This window comes from Cyanistes caeruleus, chromosome 2 (genome assembly GCF_971803275.1).
Source record: "Cyanistes caeruleus chromosome 2, bCyaCae1.hap1.1, whole genome shotgun sequence".
Taxonomy (NCBI): domain Eukaryota; kingdom Metazoa; phylum Chordata; class Aves; order Passeriformes; family Paridae; genus Cyanistes; species Cyanistes caeruleus.
In genome coordinates this window covers 39,401,799-39,419,939 of record NC_141702.1, presented here as the reverse complement: position 1 = coordinate 39,419,939, position 18,141 = coordinate 39,401,799, and the positions used below count along the sequence as shown (strand labels likewise).

The window sequence follows — 18,141 nt, the reverse complement described above, 5'->3', positions numbered from 1 at the left end:
ATTGACCTTAAAAAAGGAAAGAGTACGTCATGATGCTGCCAGCTAGGCCCAGGGTCTCCACATCCCTGCTCTCATTTAGAGGCGTGCCTGAATAACTCCTAAAAAAAATGTCTTATTGATTTCCAGTTTGTGCTCACTAAAAGCCAGTCAATAAGTAAGAATTTATTCAATGAATGGAATTGTCCTATGGCAATTGAAAGCTGGTAGCTAGACAGCAAGCAATTCTGTGTAATGGGGAGATGCAATGGATTTATGTATTATATACAACTCTCAAAAACAACAGTAAATTATGACTTTTGCAGCATTTACTGTTAAAGAGACAGAAAAATTATTCATAAATAAAGGCATGTCAAGCTCTTTTACTCTCTCTAAAATCTTATATTGCCACAAATATGCTCCCTTATATATTTTTTAGAAGACTAACTTCAGAGATTGGCATCAGTGTAATTTTTTTTATCACAGCAACATATGGCAGTCTTCCCTGCTGCAAAAACATGGCCATGTTTCAGCCTCAGGGTACAGCTGGCTTGAACTTAAAACTGAGACTGCTTTCAAGCATAAATACAGAATTTTGTGTTACTCCTTCAGACACTATGAAGAAAAGTAAATACAAAATTTCTGTCACTGGAACTACTATGAACACTACGGTGCCTTGGAGTTCCAATCACATTTTTTCCTTCTAGTTTTTGGATAACATCTAAAATGATTAACAGTCACTGTGTTAGGATCATGTATCACTCAGCTATCCATACTGAAAACTTCTGCAGTTCAGATTCCAGTATGGCTTCGCAAGATTCTCATCTTATTGTGATTTAGGATGAATTACCCACATAGCCACAAGTTACATCAATCTCTGACCATGCGCAGTCAATGTTTGTGTAAACCTTCTGTTCAGAGGTTTTTTACAACTCATCTGTACTTAACCCATCATTTCCTCTTACAGGACTCTTCCTGATTTGCAAAGCTGAATGTAAACCTGCTGTACTGATGTTATCTCAATGTTGTCTCAATGTTCTGAAAATTATCCAGATAAATACAGGCATTTCCTAGCTACATCCAAAAGTAAACCCAGCACCACTATTATCATTAAAAACATGAAAACATGAAACATTACATTATGTTCCGTGCAGTTCTCTCAGCTGAGCGTTTTCCACATTACGTGTCAGTACCACAAACATCTAAAATAAAGAAACAGAGTAAAAGTCCAACATAAAAAAAGGAAGAAAACGTAGTATCTGCAATCCCACCCTCTATCTTCATTGCAACTGGAGCTAGAAGAAAACCCCTAAGTGACTAAGGTTTTCTGCTTGTTGGTGGAGCTGACAAACACAAACTACATGACAGCACTTGCATAAAAGAAACCCAGCAGGCAAAAGAAAATTAAAACAGGTAAGGGAGTAACTATTCCCTTCTCAGTAGAAACTATATAAATAGTAGTGTTAGCTGTAACATTGAAGTTGTCTAGGTTACTGCTTTGACCTGGTTCTTTCATTTGGAACAGATTTAGTCATATGAGGTAACATCCCCTACTGGAGGAAAGAAACTTCCTGACATGTAGCAGGGTGTGTAAGGTCCTGCTTGAACCTTGCAATGCTTCCTCTGCTACGTATGTTTTTCTGAATACAGCCCTGGATGCAGCCCTTAACATTTACAGAAAGGGAAAAAGGAAGTGGAAGTTAGACAAGAAACTAAAAGAACATTTTGGCAACCTATATACTACTTTTGGTAGGTAAATTGCTGGCCACTGAATGTTAACAATTTTCTTATTCCTCCAACTCCCTTTCCTACATTCCCCTACTCCAAAAGAACAGTTGAGCATGGCTCAGCCTGAGGCTGCTTTAAACAAAATCATTCTCAACTTCTCAACTGTTGAAATCAAAATAGTCTGGCACATTAGATGTGACTCTCCACAGCTTTTATTTCTGTGAAGTAGGAGGTGTATTTCTAACATCAAGGAAACATATTTTACTGCCAGTACTCCAAAAATGTAGCTGCTCCACTCAGCATGTGGCTGCTGCAAAAGCATCAGGCTGGAGGCTCTGATGTATGAAAACCTCTATGATCTCTACGAAAGGGATCATGACATGGCTGGAAAAGGAAGAGTAAGGATAGAACCAGGGGTCAGGAAAAGGGAGAAAGACCATGTACTCCTGCAGTGCTTTTTACATTGTGATAGATGAGCTTGTATATACTACAGTTTATGGAGCCTTGACACTGCCACTCTGCTAACAAAAGCATAGGCCTTTGTGTAGAGCACTCTGCATGCCTTTGTTTTGAGAACCAGTGAGTTTTTCCTTCCTTTTTTCAATGTTTGACTTCTATTCTGTTTGTATAACAGTGTCTTTAGATTACTTTTCCTTCAGCCTTTTCTTAAATTCAGGTCCTTTCTGCAATGGAAAGGAGCATGGGGATACTGAAGATCTGAAAGAATGAGTGAATGTTTGCTTCACTTTTAATTCTAGGGTAATTAGACAAATCATAAGAGGGAGGATGCAGGTGTTAGAAATCTGCTGGGAGAGGGAGAGCTCATAAAGTAATTTATTGAGCTTAGTCTGTCGGCAGAACCAAAGGATTTTCTATCACGACTACAGCTGGCCGTGCTGACCTCACTGTGCTAACTGTGCACAGCAGCAACTCCTTCCTCATGCAGTTAAAAAAAAAGTTAACTGTTTAATCATAAAACTCTCCCAGTTTCTAACCTCTGAAGATGAAAAGAATAAGAACCAGTGGGTACATCTTAGAAACACAACATGGGACAGTGAGCATGTATAGTCTTCCTCTACCTGGGTCTATTCACTTTCCAGGCACCATCTCAAGAATAGTTGATTCCATATCCGATCAAGGACTTCCAGTAGTTCCCCATGCAAAAGCACCTGCAGGGATCAGATCTTAGGCTACTACTCCCAGCGCTTACAGTTTGACGTTTATTACCTTTTAGTTTCTTTCAGCAAATGCTACCAGCCTTTTATCCTTCTCAGTATGTGTTCTAATAGTTCTCTGTGGTATTTAGGGCATTCTTGTTCTGTATGGCTTCATGTTGTCAGAGCATGAATTCATAGACAGTGGCAGGAAGGGCTAGGTAGATATCCAAAATAATGATATTCTGTAGATTACAACACTACAAGGTCACAGCTTACTCAGCTCCTTAGTGTCTGAACTAAGACCCCTGCACCTTTGTCAGGATTTGTGCACTGGAAACAGAAGATATTCTAGTCAACACATTCACAGAATAGATGAGTCCACTCACAGTGGTACTTAGGTAATATGAAAACCTTAGTTATTGAAAGCCTGTAACTTTCATGTGCATGACTGATGCTGTTAAATCAATGGAGGAAGAACTTTCTTAGTCATACTGGTGGCAGAATAGTAACTATACTTCTTCAGACCAAAGATTCATCTTACACAGTGTAACTGAACCCTCAAAGGTTGACATTCCAATCCTTAACTCCTTAGTTAACAAAGAGTAGAAATCTGGAATAAACTTCCCTGAAAGAAATCTTGAAGAAGACATATGTGCTATGCTTCTTAATCACCCTCTTAAACAAGGGGTATCTGAAAATAACTATAATGAAAGAAAAGAAAGTGTGTGGTTTTCTGCACAGTCAGTAGGTTGAGCCAGCTTACCATGCAGGCAGAGAAGCCCTTCTTAGGGCTAAGGGGTGGCTACTGGCAGAAGATTCTCCTTTAGAGACAATGCACTGTTAGACTGCAGATTTAAATTGCTTCTGGTAAGCACACAAAAAAGATACTTGAAAGTAATTTTAGGATGATGGATTCCACTCTGGGAAGCAGGTCTGCTGATCTAGACAGACAGTCATAATAGTGCAGGAGACACTAAAAGGCAGATTGCAACTAACTTTAAAGAGATGTGCCTCTGATTTATGAAAAGTCTAATCCTAGTGAAGGTTACTAGGAATGATAGCCTACTTCCAACTACAGTCAAATACCATTGTTTGTTTTTTTAATTTATCCAAAACAAAGTCGCTGCTCAAATTGTTCACCAGAATGAGAGGCATGGAGTGGAAGCTGAATAATCTGGTCTGAAATCAGGAGGGTTGGGTGAGTCACTCTGTACATCTGAGATGAAGATACACGAAGTAGCATGGAGGGAGACAGGTTATGGAAGTCATGAAATGAAAAATTAGCACAGCAAGGGCTATAGATGACAACAGCCCCTCCTGTCCCCAAAAGCAACAACAGCATACAATTGTGTGTCTGTGTACATGTGTGCGTCAATGTTGCCTGGTGGGCCTGATGCTGAGTGTGGAAACTATCTCCTGTTTCAGGCTGTGCCCAGACAAAAAAGAGGTTTATGTATACAATCTGAAAGGAGCAGAACTCAAATGAGCAAGATGCCTTCAGAAGAGTGGTTGAAGGCATCTTCTGTTTCACCCAGTGGGAATAACCTGTAAAATCAGAAACACCAGATAAAATTTTAGCATTAAACCAAATATTGTTTCCATTTAAGCCCCAGTCTACAGGGGCAGTAGAGAAAACATACATATGGTCACCTCTGGCAAACACTCATAATGCATTAATAAAATGCTATGTTGTAAAAAGCATCAAAATTTAAGCCTTTCAGAATTCCCCTATTATTAGGAAACAGGAACACACTTCATCAGTTTTTCATAGTAGCTCTTACTTATACATTTGTTGACTATACTTTAGCGTTTTACTGTCTATTTTCAATTTATACTCTGCACTACAAAAAAAAAGACCCACACCTTATTTATGCCTCAGAAAGACAAACTATCTAAAAAACAAAAAGTAATTTTAGCAAAAAATGTAACTGCTCTTTTAAAAATTGCAGTTTTGCTTTCCACTCCACTTTCTAACCTGTCTTTGGGTATTGTGGAAGAGCCTGAAATACATGTGAACCAATAGATAGAACAAAAGGCAATGGTTGACATAATCCATTCATTAAAAAGAGAAAAATGTATCTTGCTTTGTTACTGGGAGCTGCAACAGCACGTGGAGATCACTGCTATGTGCATTTCAGTACTTGAAGAATGAGAGAGAACATACTCTGAAATCAGTGCTGTTCTATCTCCCATGTGAAGAGTCTGTAGTTCTGCTTCTTGACCCCATGTCTAAAACCAGAGTATAGACCATCCACAGGGGTGTCAGAAAAAAATTAATACACCTCACTGTTGTAGCAATTAACCACTACAAGATGACCTGTATTTTCCAAACAGATTAAAGTATTAAACAAGAGCAAACAACTTAGCATGTTCTCTCTGATGTCTGAACAAAAAGTGAAAGACTACAGGAGCAGCTTGCAGAAATCTAAAAATCTCAATTGTTCTTGGGGTGAGAGGTGAATTTCCCCATGCTGCAAAGAAAGATGCCCTGCAGGGATCATTTCTACAATCTGAAACTGGCCCATGTCACAGTCCATTGATGAGAGTCTGGCAGTACTGCTGACAAGAAAAGCTTTGCTGCCATAATTCAGACAGGCCATCAACAGACATTTCCTCTGAAGTAACTCAGTGTACTGAATTATTTAAACTCTCTGTCATCCACAGGCTGAGACCTGCTACTTGTAGGTAGAACATGGAACCTCATCTCCTGGCAGCTCTTAGATGCTGACACCTAGTCCCACAGAAAGTTACAAAAATCCCTCTGAGCAGCTAACTTCTACCAATTTTGTGCATGTGAAATTTATGTTATCACTCATCATATATCCTGTAGAAAATTCCTTAATTTATATTAGAGAAACATGAGACATCCTGACAAACTGTTTATCAGCTAAAGAAAACTTGACCATTTTCAGCATTTTCTAGCCCAAAAATTACAATAGTACCTACAGAGTTCCTGAACTACCACTTGAGAACACTGATTTTGTATTTTATTATGTATATAGGAAAGTGTGGTAGCTTCATCATGATCCCAAAGACATCTCACATAAAGAACTCTGCCTTCAAGGAGTTTCAGTAAGTCTGCATTAAAATGCTGGAGCTTTGAAGCTTAATCATGCCCTTATTATACAACCTAAAAATGAACTTTTAGTACAAAGAGGTAGTACTTTAAATATTTGGGGACCTCTTTAATGATCTATTTTAGTTGCCCCCCAGAGCAACTTGACACTTGCATACTTAACCACTGTATCTCTCTATATAATTAGTAAATGTAAGTGTTCAAAATACATCTGTGTCCCACATGCTGCCCCTAGATTTTGGATGCTGTGGGAAGAAGAGGCACACAAAGGGGCTCTCTAACTTCAGTAATTATTTCCACTTGAACTCTAATACTGGTAGTCATCTGTCATTGAAACCTTTTCTTTCTAAACCATTCTTTAATGCATTCACTACCAGCACAATTTGGATATATAATCACTCAGGTTAATGGGGATACATACAAATTAAAATGCTCAGAAGACCTGTAGGAAGAATGTAATTAATTTTCTGTATTATTGTACATAGAGTATTAGGAAATAATGCAAAATTAACAAAAACAATGCAGCATTATTTGTCTTAATTATATTCTTCTCTTTGACATACATTAATGGGTACTACTGCATTAGGTGTAGACCAAATCCTTTGTAGTGGACATTATTCCTGTTACAACACTGCTACAATAATTCATACTGGTATATTCCTCAATCAAATAAAATGTAATATTTTATGGTAAATAAAGGATAATAAATCTATTTTTCCCTGATCATCAACATGAATACATGTTATCTGAAACTGTATCTCTAATAAGGGCTTCCACAGGGTATTTTACAGTAAGATGTAAAAGAAACAAAACCCATGTAGTAGACAGAACATAATTACAAAAATCTTTCCTTGTGGATTTCTTTTCTGACACTCACTGAATTACACTCCAAATTCTAAGAATTTTTGATTCATTTCAAATGAAGTTTTTTCTAGAGCTTTGGATTCTTTCCCCCTATTTTCATTCTTATTTATCCTATTCTGTATAAATGTTATTATGTTATTGAAGTCAATAGGATTTTATCTGTTTTTTATGTTTTAAGGTCAGTCCCTAAACTTAAAGTTTAGAATAATGTTGTTTCAACCTGAAATTTAAGGAAAAATTGTGTTTAAATCAGCAAGACTTTAATATTATAATTCTACTGGTGACTACACATCTCAGAATATTATTTTTTTTCTTGGACTAAATGCTAAATGAATTTAATGTATTTCTCCAATCTTCTGGTAATGCAATATTGCACATTCATCTTTACTTCAAGGCTTTTAATTAAAGGTTGTAGGTTGTAACCCTATGGTCATATTTTCTTTGCTCTGCAGTCTGGTAGCTTCCCCTGATAGAATCCTCTTCCAGCATAGTGTAGATACATTTGTTTTTTAGAAATTAGATTACTTGAAATGGCTTGTGGAAGCAGCCAGGAAAGCTGTGTAATCTCAGTATCAAAATATATATATCTCCATATACATATATATTCCTCCATCTCAATACATCTATTCAAGGATATATATACACTTGAATATCTGCAAAGAATCCTCTGCATGTGTCAGGCAGATTTTTAGCTACTGCATCTAAAAAAATACAGGTATAGGACATGGACTCAAATGCTACTTACCCAGCATAACACTGATTAAGCCACTGAGCTATTAAACCACACTGTAACTTCTCCAGCTTCTTAAGATCTATATATAAGCCTTCTTTAGGACTGGGATATATATATCAAATGGTTTTAGAAGCGTTCACTGAGGTCATTTTGGCCTTCCTATTCTGCACAAAATTTGGCTCCCCATAGGTAAATAAAAGACTTCAGTTTTTCATGTAATTCACACCTGTGAATATATACAACTTGTAAATTGCAGAAGGATGCAATTAAAGTGTAAAAAGAATAAATAAAATTGTTTCTGCATCTACTTATTAAAGCATGGAAAATCAATCCCTTGATACATCATGTCACAGATAATACAACTAAATTATAAAGTTATGTATACAAAATGCATCACACCTGTATAAATATTAATGCATCATCATAAATTAAAACCATATAGAGAGGATAGAAATATCCTTTAGGGATGGAAAAATATTACATTATTGTAGAAGAGCATCTTGCCAGCACACTTACATCATATATTTGTTACTTTTTATAAAAAAGTTATATTTAATGAAAGAAACTACCAGCAGGTAGCTAATATTCTGAATCCATTCACCAATTCTCTTCTGGACTGTCAGACAGCTACTGCAGTAGCAGTGCAATAAAATCATGGCTACTGTTACTGCTTCAAGTCAGAACAAAGGATGTTGTTCGTCTTGGGTGATGTTGGAGCACCAGCAAAGCCAGCCACCACTCCATTCCATCCAGTCCCTTCTCCCTGCTGGTTCACCTCCTCCTCATTGGAGCTGGTACAGTTGTTTCTGTCACTGTTGGAGGGAAACAATCTGGGAGCAAAGTGCAAACCCTCACAAACAAACCAACCGACCGGGCAGCAATACCAGTTCAAAGTATTCACACTCCTCCTGTCACAGGCCTTTTGTTTTTCCTCCTGTGCTTCCAGTGCCTTTCTGCAGACCAGTCAAACCATCAGTAATTGATACAGCTTAGAAAAGTTATGGAAGCTCTTCTCTTTCTTAAATCAGACCATCTGTGTGATGTTATTTGCTCTGGAGGTGTTCCTACACCCTCACACTGGCAAGAGGGATGAACTGAAGCCAGGGTTACAAGAAATAATAAGGCTGTCAGTTGTCTCAACTAGTATTGTCACTGAGGAGAGAATATGGGGTACTGAAACCTGTGAGTAAAAATGAAGTAAAAATGAAGTAAAAAGGCATGTGTAACTGATGAAATTAATTCCAGTACCAGGCTGCCTCACTCTCAAATATTCTGGCTCCCACTGTGCATTTCCAAGTCAAAGTAACCTGCTAATTGAGATACAACAATCAGACAGGAAAAATATGGAAGATGATGTCAGGTACACTGAGCCAGAGTCAATCAGGAGAATTTAAATGCAATTTCTTTGAAATTAGTATTATCTCACAAGGAGCTAGTGATCTGTCTGGGATGGTGTGTGAGTCTGTAACACTGAGCTTGCTGTGCTTGCCATAAACTTCATCCACATAAGACTTGACAGAAACTCCTTTAAATAAAGCACTGCAGCCACCTAGCCTTGAAAATATGCAAGTGTTCAGGAACACTCCGATCGCAGACTAGAATTAAGCAAAATCCTTCAATGTAGATCCTTCCGTAGATACTTCAGAAGCCAGTAAAAGATGGATGAGTTGAAACCAATAAGAGAGAAATAATCTGAATTAAGTAACAGAACAACCAAAAATCACTGAAAGGCAAATGTGATCCATCAGTAAGTCCATCTCTCTTGAGTTCATCTTTATAAAGGTGCAGGACAGTCATTTTTACTTGGCTCATAATCAATTCTTGCTAATGCTATGTTCTTTGGTTCTGCCTAACACTGATGAGATAAGGAACAAAAGGATCAATGCTTTCATTGTGTTTACTGGTAAACCAGTAATCAGGATAAACTCAATTCCCTGAATCCAATGATACATGAATTTGCTCAAGTATCCATTTAGACTGACATCAATTACAAACAAACAACAACACAAAGACAAGAATAGGAAAACCGTTTCAGTGCTAGAGAACGTGGACAGAATCAAATACAACCTGTGCTGCTGCTGTATAAGGGCATTCCTCATTTTCCTCTGTGGTTGTCCAGCCAGGTCGTTTGCTGTGCCATTCCCAAACCATAAATCACAAAGCAAATCTCACCTGCCTCCTCTCCAAAATTCTCCAGCTAGGCATCTATTACCAAAAAAAGACTCTTATTTCACTGAGACTACCTGACCATCTGAACTCATATTCTGATTTCTGATCTTCTGACTCGTAAAGACATCAATAAACTTTAGTAGCACCACACAAAAACACAAGTTAACAACAGACATTCCTATTCTCCCTTCTCTAAAGGGAATTTTCGATAGGTCAATCAGACTTTTGATGCCAGTTAAATACAAAAATTAATTTCTAATTTTCCACTCAGCTACAGAATTAGCTGAGAAAAAAAATACAACATATAATCCAAACTGAGAGGGAAAACAAAAAAGATTCAGAGAACATCACAAATGCAGTTTTTACTTTCCAGGTACACAGTAGCTTTAGAAATTTCTCTTTAAAGAGGTATGGAAGGCTTACAAGGAGACCTAATGTGGCAGTCTACAGCACACAGATATCATGTGAGTTACAGTATTTTTCCTCTGACGTGTTTGGTGCTGTCCAGTGTTGAGAACAGGCTACTGGTGTACATGAATCCACCTGTATAATCTGTAGTCTTTTCATGGGCTGTTTTTTTATATTATTTTTGAATTCCCTGGAAAAATTCAGACTCCTTATTCAAGAAAAATGCAACCCATTTGAAACTCTATCTAAGCTGAGTACACATACATTCATTTTTTAATCATCCCACTTGCAGATGCTTTATATGGAAAAAAATTTCCAACCTCTTGATTACTGATATTTAATATCAACATGGTCACATTGGTAAAATACCAAATTATATTAAAAAATAGTTTTCAATCTCAGTACTTCTGCTTGCTACAGTCCAAAAAACATTATTCAGAATAAAAATCTTAAAATTTTGATGCATCTTTATACATGAAAAGCACAGCCTTGTGCCATCCTCAGTGGTAGGAAGTGACAGGCAGAGCATGACATCACTCTTTATTTTTAACTGACTGCCTTCTGGTGAATTTATTTTGCTGTCAGTACGTATTACAGCAGTGTTAACCACATCCAGGCTTTACGAAGACAGAAGCCCTGTGCTGAGTTTGATTCCACAAGCTGGGAGTTCTTAGCTTTTGAAGGAGAAACTCTGTTTCCAAATTTGACACAATACCTGATCTGCAAACAGATCTGCAAGAGTATGTCTCAGAGAAATGCTGAAGTACCTATGAAAGGTCTACAAACACCAAAGGCATCCATGTGGATTTTTCCATTATAGCCACACCCAAGACTCACCACTTGTAGAAGTATCAAATCCTGGACTCAAGAACACAGGTTTAGACAACAAGTAATTGACTATAGATATTTAATTAAACTTGTCACCAGTCTAACTTTGGCAGACTTTAACAGTTTCCTATTATCACTGTATCACTTGTCTCCTTAATTCATTCGCGTGCAATGTCTAAAATAGGACAGGGCCAGTAAGCTTATTACCAGAGGAAAAAAACATGTTTCTATCCTCCTACAGACCGTGAGAGTCTTTAAAATAAACAAGTGGAGAAACTGCACCTTCTTGATTCCCAAAGAGAGAAGAAATCCAGCATACATCATCCTTATGCTGCCTCGTCTTCATTGCCTTTCTAAAGGAAATCTATTTGTCTTCCTTTCTATGGAAAACACAGCCATTCATTAATCCAGCATTAAAGCACTCTGTAGCCTTGACAACTATCACATCATAATTATTATTACTAAATAATGCCACCTTAGAGGACCAAGTCTGGTCTTTTCTCTGTCCTTCATTAACACTCCCAGTTCAGGTCACTTCATTTGTGCAGCTACTACCATGAACTAACAAGTGGCCCAGAAGGCACTAAGAGTCTGCAAACAGCACATACACAATTTAAAACCATATGGGAATTGCTTATTGGCAAATTCACACAGCAGCTGGAATGCACAAATCATTAATCTCTGTTGTGGCTGAATAAAGTAGTCAATCACCAGGCTTTATTGTGTTTTGCATCAGGCCAGTAGCTCTTATTCTCGCTCTTTCTGCCTTCCTTCCTCTAAGGATCCTGTATCTTTTCACACTTTGCTTCTTGAAGCTATGAACTGCTGATTCCATCTCAACAAATTTACTTTTCTTGTCATGCATGGCTCAAGGCCTCCTCAACATTTTCTCACAAGTAGCTTTCGCAATTTTTGCAAAGTCAGAAGAATGGTTATTTGCTTGGGCTGGAAAAAGAGGGTCTGCACCCTGAAAGCCTTGTGTAACCTACAAATTCTCAGCAGTACTGGGGAGCTATCCCTCGAGGCAGCTCCGACCCGCGCCTATCCCCGCCGATGAACAAGTAGCGATAGTCACGACATGACGTGTCCGGGGGCTCAGCCGCCAGCCGCCACGGCTGAAAAGGAAACTCTGGGGCAGCCCAGGGCTTTGAGAGCTTTCCTGACGGGACCTGCCCGACCCGGGGGCTCCCCTCACGCACGCGTTCAGAAAAGCCACGGCAGGAACAACGCCGCCCCGGGCCGGCGTCCGAGGCAGCGCCGAGAGCAAGGAGGAAGCACCGCCGGGGCGCCGTGAAGTGAAAAGCGAACCGCCTTGTCTGTATTCTCGTTCGCTTGTTTGTTTGTTTGTTTGCTTGCTTGCCTGCCGTACTCGGTTTGTTTTCTTCCGGTGCACCCGTCCCAGCCCGGCGTGCCCCGTGCGCAGGCGCGGCTGGCGGCGGCGATGGGCGGGCGGGTGACCCGCGTGTTCCGGAATTTTAACGTGGAGAACAGGGCCAGCCGCGAGATCAGCAAGGAGAAGCCCACACCCGCACCGCGGCACCGCACCGCCCGGCTGGACGCCATGGCCGGTGAGTGCCGGCCTCGCCCGCCCGCGGGGCGACCCCGGCGGTGGGGGCGGCCTTTGTGGCCGGGTCGCCACAGAGGGACGGGCGGCGCGGGGCGCCCGGCGCGGCGGAGGAGAAGCAGGACGGGTGCCGGCTGCGGGGCGAGGGGCGGCGGCGAGGCCGCGGCGGCTCCCGGTGCTGGGCCGGTGACATTGAGAGCGGCGCTGGGCGCGCGGGGCATGCCGGGAGCCGCGGCGGCGGCTGCGGGACGGCTGACGGGCACCGGGGCGATTACAGCGGGCAGCAGCGAGAGGGAGGCTGATGGAGGTGGCCTGGCGGGGCTGGGTGAAGGGGGCGGTCGGTGGAAGAGGCTGAGGGGAACAGGACGTGGGGGCAGTTGATGGGGCGGATGGTTCCCGGGACAGTTGTGGAGGCGGTGGTAGCTGGGATGGCGGCAGGTTACTGAGGCGGGGCAGTACCGGGCAGTACCGAGCGTGTGCTTCCCGCTGTGCTGTGACGGGTGACCGGCCCAGCCCCTCCGTGTCAAGCGGGGTCGCTGAGGTCAGGGCCGTGGGAAGCATGGCACCGTCCCAAGAAGGCATGTGCGTTTGCGGGAGCCGTGCCGTGCCTCCGGGGAAAGGATGAGCTGGCAGAACTAACAAAAAGGAAACGATTTGACTCAGATCAATATTTTTGCCTTTTTCCTTTCTCCCTTCCCTTCTTCTTCTCACTGCCTTTAGATAGCCCAGAGATAAAAGAAGAAGTTCTCAGAAAGGACGATAGGCTTCTTAGCTTGCTTAAAGATGTTTATGTCGAGTCCACAGATCCACCAGTGCGGGTGAGTGTGTCTCTGTGCAAGCCATACCAGCATCAGCTTTGTGGTCTTCGAACTCAGCAGAAAGTGTGTGTCCAGAAAAATGCTCTTTGTGCATTTAAGCTACCTGTTTTCACTACATAAAAGTGGTGGTTTTATTACTCTTCTATCGTCAGTAACACTGACTGTGTCTGACCCCTGGTTTTGAATGTGTGACAGATTGTGACTATGCAAGCTTGTAAACACTGGCAGTCTTCCTTGTAACACTGCATTAATCTTATATAGTTTTCCACCTAAATTCCCATTTCTGCTTCCTATGAGGCAGGATAGTTCTCGAGACTTTTGCAAAAATAAAGTAGTTTGCCAGAGATCATTTGTGAAGTTCTTAGAAGAGACTAGGACTCCTGGGGGAGCAGGAATGTGGTAGAGGATGAAGATTAGGTTTACTCTTCAATGGAGTCTGTAACTCCATTAAATGTTATAAAGTGCAGAGACTTTTTTTTTTATCCAGCTCATGAAGTGACTTAGGTTCTTTTCTACATAATCTTGTAAGTTGTATGGTCCTCATTTCTTTATTGCCACTGGTTGCAATATTTTACTTGAAAGGCAAAGCATACTCCTTTGTAAAATGCAGATTTGGGTTCGGTGTCCTCTTTTCCATCATATTGTGCTATGGCTTGTGTGTTTTACCTGTTGCATTATTTATTCCAGCTGCTTTATGCAGCAATAAAGTTCTTATGGTCATTTAGCAAAATCCCTACGTCTCTCTAATTTGCCACTAATATGGTATTAAAGTCTAAAAATATTTAAAATACAAATAGATTTCTTCAGTCTCTGCCTGAATTTTTCAAGAACTCTCTATCCTTAATTTCCATCCCAGAAGTTAGGACTCTAATCTTGAAGTGCTGAAGGTCTAATTTCAGTATCTTTCAATATTCGTGTATAAACCTGTCAAGAGAGATTTGAGAGAAAGCCCAAAGCGGAACAAATCTTTGCTTGATTCCATGCCTACTCGGAGTTTGCTGCCACAGACTTGCCCTTGTGCTGTGTCTGCTTGGAGTTGTTAGAGCACAACTGAAGTGTAATCACAGAGGCTTGTGGACAAAGCAATACAAAAGCTTTCTCCCACTCTTGATGTTATCATGATGACTTTGTGCATTATGTAGGTGATGTATACACCTCTGTGTATGTGTGGGATGTCTGCCTATGGTAAGTGGAGAAGCACCAGCCTGGGAGTCCTGAAGTGGCAGATTCCCAGAGACAAATGATCTAATTAAGAGTTGAAAAATCATTTATTATCCAAGCACAGTTTTAGCAAAAAGCAGAAGATACGTTATACAGGCCAGACATTACTTTTTGCTCAGAAACAGATGCAGGTGCTGTAGCATCCACATCAGTTTTCTCAGCATGTGAGTTAATACAGAGTGTCTGTGTAATAATCAGTGGTTGTGGGCACTGATTACTGTATAAATACTTCTAAATTTAAGAAAGGTTGAATTGCGTATTTTTTTTTTTCAGTGTCATTCACTGATTAAATGTTAATAAAAGGAAATATGAGGAAATGAAAGCTATTTTGGAGATTGGATATATAAAGGGACCTTAGAGAAGAGACACTGTGTGTCTACATCTTCCAGTAGTCATGGCAGTTGAACTCCATATGATGCTGCAAAATAGCAGGAAAGCTTGTTCTCTAGACAGAGCAAAAGGAGGAATTTCTTTAAGGAGCGAAACTAAAATTTGAAACCAAAAGGAAGGGGAGAGAGACTACATGAAAAGTTTTTCCAGTGGTATCAGAAGGATATTGATTTGTTGTAGGATTTTTTGGTCCCTTCCAGTGAATCAATACCAAATACTAGGTTATCTGGATTTACATTTTCCTACCAGAATCTGTAGTTTTTCTCGTATGAAGGGCTGCCAAGCCCATACAACTCTTAGACTGCAGTGAATAGGAGCTTTTCAGCATTTGGTTGGGAGCTGGCACTCTATGTAGAATGGCTGTGGAAGAAGCTAAGGCTGGCTAAGCTTTTTTTAAAAAATGGGGAAAGCTAACAGGAGATGCCATATTTAGGAAAATACATTTACAGCTTAGCTGTATGCATAGTAAACAGAACTGCTGTTGAGCTCTTTTTGTTTTCCTTCTCAATTAGGTAAAAAACCGAGATGGTGAACATCTTCCAAGTAAACAGAAGGAAAAGAGACTTACAAAATTAGGCCACTTGGAAGCTCTAGATGTTAAGAAAGTTTCCAAAGGCAAAATTTCCCTTGTGGAGGCTCTGACACTTCTTAATAATCATAAACTTCAACCTCAAATATGGACTGCAGAGAAAATAGCAGCAGAATACAGTCTGGAACTGAAGGAGGTCAACTCTCTTCTGGAATTCTTCATTCCTTTCACTGTGCATGAATTTCGTAAAGAAACCAGAAAAGCCATAACAAGCCATAAACCAAAAATGTTAACATAAAAATACTTGCCAAAACCTTTTGTGATCTCACTTTTGTCTTCATTTTACTCTCAAGTATATTCCATGTCTGAAAACTCTGTCAATAATGTGTCATCCAGCAAGGCTCCTTCCTTATGCCAATGAGATGTATTCAAGCAATTCCATTCTACATTGGATGGCTTCAGTGAAATGCAGAAACTACAGTTTTTAAACCAGAATATGACTAATTTGTGATATGACAGCATGTCACATGGTTCTGATTATCCCATTCAAATGTTATGAGTTCAGTTAAAGCATTTTACCTTAAAAGATTGCCTTCCTCAGCAGAGACTTCCTGGCACAGCTGAAGAGGTGCTCTGTGGCTTTTGGCACTGTAATTTCATGTTGTACAGTTCTTTCAAGAACCTCTCTGTCAAGGTGTGTGTATATAACAGACAGCTGTATTTCTTTTGTATAAGAATGGAATGGTATTTATACTTTGTAAAGGAGGTTAACCACAAGGGCATCTGGAAAATTCAGCTGTGTCAAACATACAATAAAAAGAAGGTGAACAGCAAGAAGCTCTCTTTCTGGTGCTGTAACAGTAATGGCTCATATGTAACTCCTCTTCCATTCTATTCTGATTTAGCTTAAATACCTGCACCTCTCCAGGTTCTGTTACTTGGGGGATTTGTGGAGTGAGGACCTGGCATAAGTCTCTTGCAGCAGCCCGTGGCATTTGCTGTATGAGGAGCAATGCTTCACATTAATAGGTATCAAGGACATGCAAGTGGATGTACTGATTGGACCCACTAGTTGGACCTCATGAATGTTTGCCCATCCTGTTACAACAATCCTTTTTCCCTGTGAGAGCCTTGTCTGATCCAAGTGTGGGCTAGATCAGGTCATGTTTACTCACAGCATGCATCTAGACAGATGACAAAAGGGTGACACGAACTGTGAGGTAGTGGTGGATTTTAATCCCGATACTGTGACTAGTCACAGCTGTGTAGGTAGGTTTTTCACTGATGGTTAATCCTGTAGTGAAACATCAGATAAGATGGGGAGATGGGGCAGCAGATAATCAGAACTGATATATAAGTGCATTATGGTTGCCTGCCTTTAAAAAACAAACCCAGAATCTTTAATTTATTCTTGTCACCGAAGAAGGTGAATTTAAAGGGTATAAGTCAGTGCCAGGCTTACAGTGTAACTTTTCAATAACCTTTGTCCAATTCTTTGATTTGGAGTCTGATAAATATCTTACCAAGATGATGATCAGCTTTGTTATTTCACAGCAAGATTTGTTCACCTCAGAGTTGGAGAACAGTATCTCCAGTACAGTTTGCCACAGTGTATTTGAAGGTTATGTTTGATTCCTTTCTGAAGTACATAATGCTGTACAATAGTAGAAGATGACACTGTGTGCATTGTGTAAAAATTCAAAATCGTTAGTCTTTGCATGTGCGGCTTGTAATTTGTCCTCTAATACAGTGGAGTATAGAGCTGCACTCTGAAACTAATGCACCTGAGTGATGTACCACATTAAGGTTGCTTTGCACAAAATACTCCTTTTTATAAAATGTTGTAACAGAAATACTTAATTGTTTGATTTCTGTTCATCTCAATGTGGTATATAAGGTAACATTCAGAAAACAGCTGTGGAATGCATTTGGTACAGATACTGTTGATACTGAAGATGCTGCAATTTCCTTTAAAATTAATTTTAATTATGGACTGAAGTTTATTAAAAACACACTACAACCAGTACTAGACAACAGTTTAACCATGCCCTTTCACCACCTTGATATGTATTTTGGCATCTTTTGTCTGCCTTCATGAAAGGTCTTGTGATGTGGCTGCACCATGGCAGTGCTCTGTTTCACTTTATGGTATGCTGCTGTGTTGCTTACACCCTCCAGCAGGCAGTACTTTGGGATGTTTGGTGTCATCATGTTCAGTCCCCCAGCCATACCTTCAGGACAAAATCCTATCCACAACTGTGATGATTGCAAAGCTGTTCCCTTGTTTCTATGGAGCCAGGATCTCTTCCTCAGAATATATTATCCACAGTGGGAAAGCAAATGTCCTACAGCAGAGTTGGTGTAGGGACCCATCTCCTGCAAGCAGTGATTTTGTGGCCTAGAAGGCTTCTCTGGAGCAGAGTAGTTTCTGGAAAAGTGTGTTCACCCCAGGAAAATTAGATGCAATGCCTTTTGTCAGATTCTTCTGCTGGTCATCTGCCCCACCTGCTGGACAGCATCAAACCAGTATTACAAAGGTGGTATTGCCAATGGTACAGGATCATGTAAAAATTTGTACCATTATCTATCCATCCAAATTATCTGGTGTCTGAATGTTTAGCTTTCACTGTGTCTTCCAACATGGAGCATGTTAGTTGCTCAAAGCTCACAAGAGGCAGGA

At 40.2% G+C, this 18,141-nt stretch overlaps 1 protein-coding gene across 1 annotated transcript; it reads left to right on the top strand.

Annotated features, from left to right (window-relative positions):
- Window positions 1–9,338: 9,338 nt before the first annotated feature.
- NDUFAF4 (NADH:ubiquinone oxidoreductase complex assembly factor 4) lies at window positions 9,339–16,295 on the top strand. Its single transcript, XM_086876603.1, has 3 exons — window positions 9,339–12,507; window positions 13,224–13,321; window positions 15,445–16,295. The coding sequence occupies exons 1-3, from the start codon at window positions 12,381–12,383 to the stop codon at window positions 15,757–15,759; spliced, it is 540 nt and encodes a 179-aa protein (XP_086732729.1). The 5' UTR covers window positions 9,339–12,380; the 3' UTR covers window positions 15,760–16,295.
- The last annotated feature ends 1,846 nt before the right edge of the window (window positions 16,296–18,141 follow it).

What these genes read in the sequence shown, in the direction of transcription:
- NDUFAF4 (XM_086876603.1), top strand. Translation starts at nt 12,381, where the DNA reads ATGGGCGGGCGGGTGACCCGCGTGTTCCGGAATTTTAACGTGGAGAAC. An exon ending in CCGGCTGGACGCCATGGCCG is followed by an intron (nt 12,508 to 13,223) that starts GTGAGTGCCGGC and finishes CACTGCCTTTAG; the next exon opens with ATAGCCCAGAGATAAAAGAA. An exon ending in CCACAGATCCACCAGTGCGG is followed by an intron (nt 13,322 to 15,444) that starts GTGAGTGTGTCT and finishes CTTCTCAATTAG; the next exon opens with GTAAAAAACCGAGATGGTGA.